The sequence below is a fragment of the Echinops telfairi genome, unplaced genomic scaffold (assembly GCF_000313985.2).
Source record: "Echinops telfairi isolate 266 unplaced genomic scaffold, ASM31398v2 ScPeMD7_3;HRSCAF=10, whole genome shotgun sequence".
NCBI classification, from domain to species: domain Eukaryota; kingdom Metazoa; phylum Chordata; class Mammalia; order Afrosoricida; family Tenrecidae; genus Echinops; species Echinops telfairi.
In genome coordinates, this window is record NW_022103899.1 from 64362583 (window position 1) to 64365736 (window position 3154).

Sequence of the window (3154 nt, forward strand, 5' to 3'; positions counted from 1 at the left end):
GGTGCCCAGTGCCCCAGGACACCTGCTGGATGCCCCCAGGGCTCCCCCTCCTCTGTGTTGGGCTTCTCTCTCCAGCACTGGGGTCAGTACAGGTGGGACCCCAGCTACAAGTACTTTGAAAGGACCACAGGCACTTACTTGGCCGGGCTGCCACCCCCACCTGTGTAGGGAGCCTGGCATTGCCTTGATCCACTGGTGGGCATGAGGCACCAGGAGACCCCCAAGGCATGGGCACCCTGGCCTCAGGCACTCAGATATGGAGGCAGAGGAAATACACTGCCATAGAGATCAGGGATGGCACGTCTTCTGTGTGTGTGTGTGAGGATGGGAGTGAGTGTACAGGTGTGTTTGTGTGTACAGATGTGTGTGTGTGAGGTGTGAGGTTGTAGATGTGTGTGAGGGTATGAGTGTGTGTGTAAATGTTTGAGGGTATGTGTGTGTGAGGGTGTGAGAGCCTTTGAGGTGTGGGTGTGTGTGTGACTGTGTTGGTGATTGTGTGAGTGTGCATTCATGTCTAGGTGTGTGTCGTGTGTATATGTGGCTGTGCACACATGTATCAGCATGCGCGTGCATGGGTGGGCGGTGTGCATGTGTGTGTGCACCCAGGGCATGTGTGTTTTCGTAGGTGGGCTTTTCCATCAGCACACTCCTGCTCAGGGGCCATGCTTGCTGTGTATGGGGTCCTATCGGCACACAACCACGCCCACATCGCCGGTTCCCACCCCAGCTGCAGATTCTGACCATGGCCTGTGAGGAGGACTTTCAGCTGTGAACTGAGCAGGATGGATCTGGGCCGAGGGAGGAGTGGGCAGGGCTGGAGGGCCAGGGGAGGGCCAGCCACACTGTTTGTCACAGCCGGGGCCTGGATGCCCCACCTCCCCAGTCAGGGTTCAACATCCGGGTGGCTGGGCTGTGTCCCTATTGATAAAGGGTCAGGTAACAGCTAACAAGCAGCAGGAGGTGTGGGGGCAGCTGGCGTGCAGGCACCCCAGTGGACACCCTGAAGCTCGTGGGCGTGGGGCTGGCTGGGAAATGTTGCGGGCACTGGCTCTTGCCAGCGTGGCCCTGCAGCCCCGAGCAGCAGGGTCGGTGCGTACAATGGCCTCCCACCAGCTGCTGGTGCCACCCCCAGAGGCCCTGCGGAAGCCCCTGTCCGTCCCCAGGCGGCTCCTGCTGGGGCCGGGGCCCTCGAACCTGACCCCGCGAGTCGTGGCTGCGGGTGGCCAGCAGATGATCGGCCACATGCACCGGGAGATGTACCAGGTATCCCGAGGTCGGGAGGCGCCATCCGTGCACCCCTGGGCTGGGGCTGACGGCATGTTCCCCCCACCCCCACCCCAGATCATGGATGAGATCAAGCTGGGCATCCAATACGTGTTCCAGACCAAGAACCAGCTCACGTTGGCCATCAGCGGCTCGGGACACAGTGCCATGGAGGCTGCCGTGGTCAACACACTGGAGCCCGGGGACTCCTTCGTGGTGGGGGCCAATGGCATTTGGGGGCTCCGGGCCATGGAGATGGGGGAGCGAGTTGGTAAGGGGGCCTCCCTACAACAGGTACTCCCACACCTGCACGACCCCCCGGGGGGCGCTTCCCACGAGCCCGGTGGCACCTGGGCTCATGGGGAGGGGTCAGTGTTCTGTCCGTGGAGCAAAGCCTTCCTGAGGGGCTTACTGATGAAGCGGGGCCTGCCAAGCCCCCCACGGCCACTCTTGGCCCCCAGGTGGCCCAGGCGCCTGACCTAAGAAGCAGGGCCAGGCAGGGGCTGGAGTCAGCCCTGCAGCTCTGACTGTGCTCAGGGCAGCCTGGGCGAGCCCCAACATCCTACCTCATTCCTGCTTTGCTTCTCCCTCCTCGTTGGGGGCCATGGGGTTGGGAGTCAGGCTGGAGATGAGGGTCTGCTTCCCTGGAGTCCTGCTCCCGCCCTCACCAGCCACCCACCCTGTCACCGACCTGCGCTGGGCCGGGTACAGGTGCCACCGGGAGGCACAGACCAGGCCGGTCAAGCCCCTCTGTTGGGGGAAGCTTCGGACAGCGCACAGCCCTGTGAAAACAGCGCTGCTGCCACGCGTGTGCTGAGGCCTCGTGGGGCCTAGAGGGGACTCGTGAGAAGCCTGACCACCAACAGAACCCCCTTGCCCCCTCCTCTCTAACTGCCTGGTTCAGGGCGGGCAGTGTCCTGCCCTCTGTTCACCGGGGCCCTTGTGAAGAACAGCCACCGCAGTCAGTGGCGGTAGCTGCTGACCACCCTCTGCCCGCCCCCCCCCCCCCAGGAGCCCGCGTACACCCCCTGATCAAGGACCCTGGAGGCTACTACACGCTGCAGGAGGTGGAAGAGGTACGGGTGCTCAGGGGCTGGGGTTGGCCCTACACCATTGTCTGACCCTACATGAGTGTGAGACAGTGAACCCAAGGCAGAAGCCAAGGGCAGGGCCAGGGCTAGAGGCGGGAAGCCTTGCAGGGGTGAGGCCCCTGGACCCCATTGGTAGCCCGGTAATGGCCATAGTCCTGAGGACTGTTGGAGGCTGGGATCTGTGGACAAAAGTCCTTTTCTTGGGTAAAACCCATTAGCCAGGCTGACAGCTCCCCCTTCCAGCACACATAGGGGCTTCACTGTCCCTGGGGCTTGGCTAGCTGGCCCTGAACATCCCCCTGGCAGACTCCCCGGCCCCCACACACACAATTCACCCCTAAGGAGGCTGGCTTACTCTAGGCAGCCCTTCCAACAGACCCCAGAGCTACCCCTGCCCCCAGGTCCTGGCCCTAGACTCTACAGCGTGACCCTGGGGAAGCCAGCTTGTTCTGGGCAGCACCCCTACCCCCAGCCCCCACAGCCCGCCCCTCCCGTAGGCCCTGACCAAATACAAGCCAGTCCTGCTGTTCCTGACCCATGGGGAGTCCTCCAGTGGCCTGCTGCAGCCCCTGGACGGCTACGGGGAGCTCTGTCACCGGTAAGCGGCCACTGGGAGGGGCTAGAGCAGGGCCAGGCCTGGCACGTGGCGGGGGGTGGCAGCCCTGGGGTCTCCCCACTCCCCAACCTCCGTGGAGTCTGGGCGGTCCCTGGGCCAGGGCAGGGGCACGGCCCTCTACCTGCTGCCCTCAAGTCCCCAGTGGCTGGGACCCAGGGCATGTGTGTTTTCGTAGGTGGGCTTT

At 63.5% G+C, this 3154-nt stretch overlaps 1 protein-coding gene across 1 annotated transcript in view; it reads left to right on the top strand.

Annotated features, from left to right (window-relative positions):
- Window positions 1-928: 928 nt before the first annotated feature.
- Window positions 929-3154, top strand: part of AGXT (alanine--glyoxylate and serine--pyruvate aminotransferase) — a 6899-nt gene continuing 4673 nt past the window's right edge. The window contains exons 1-5 of the mRNA XM_045294532.1: window positions 929-1263; window positions 1342-1534; window positions 2275-2339; window positions 2852-2952; window positions 3113-3141. Of these exons, the coding sequence (XP_045150467.1) occupies window positions 1033-1263; window positions 1342-1534; window positions 2275-2339; window positions 2852-2952; window positions 3113-3141 (619 nt within the window). The 5' untranslated portion in view covers window positions 929-1032. The remainder of the gene's footprint in view (window positions 1264-1341; window positions 1535-2274; window positions 2340-2851; window positions 2953-3112; window positions 3142-3154) is intronic.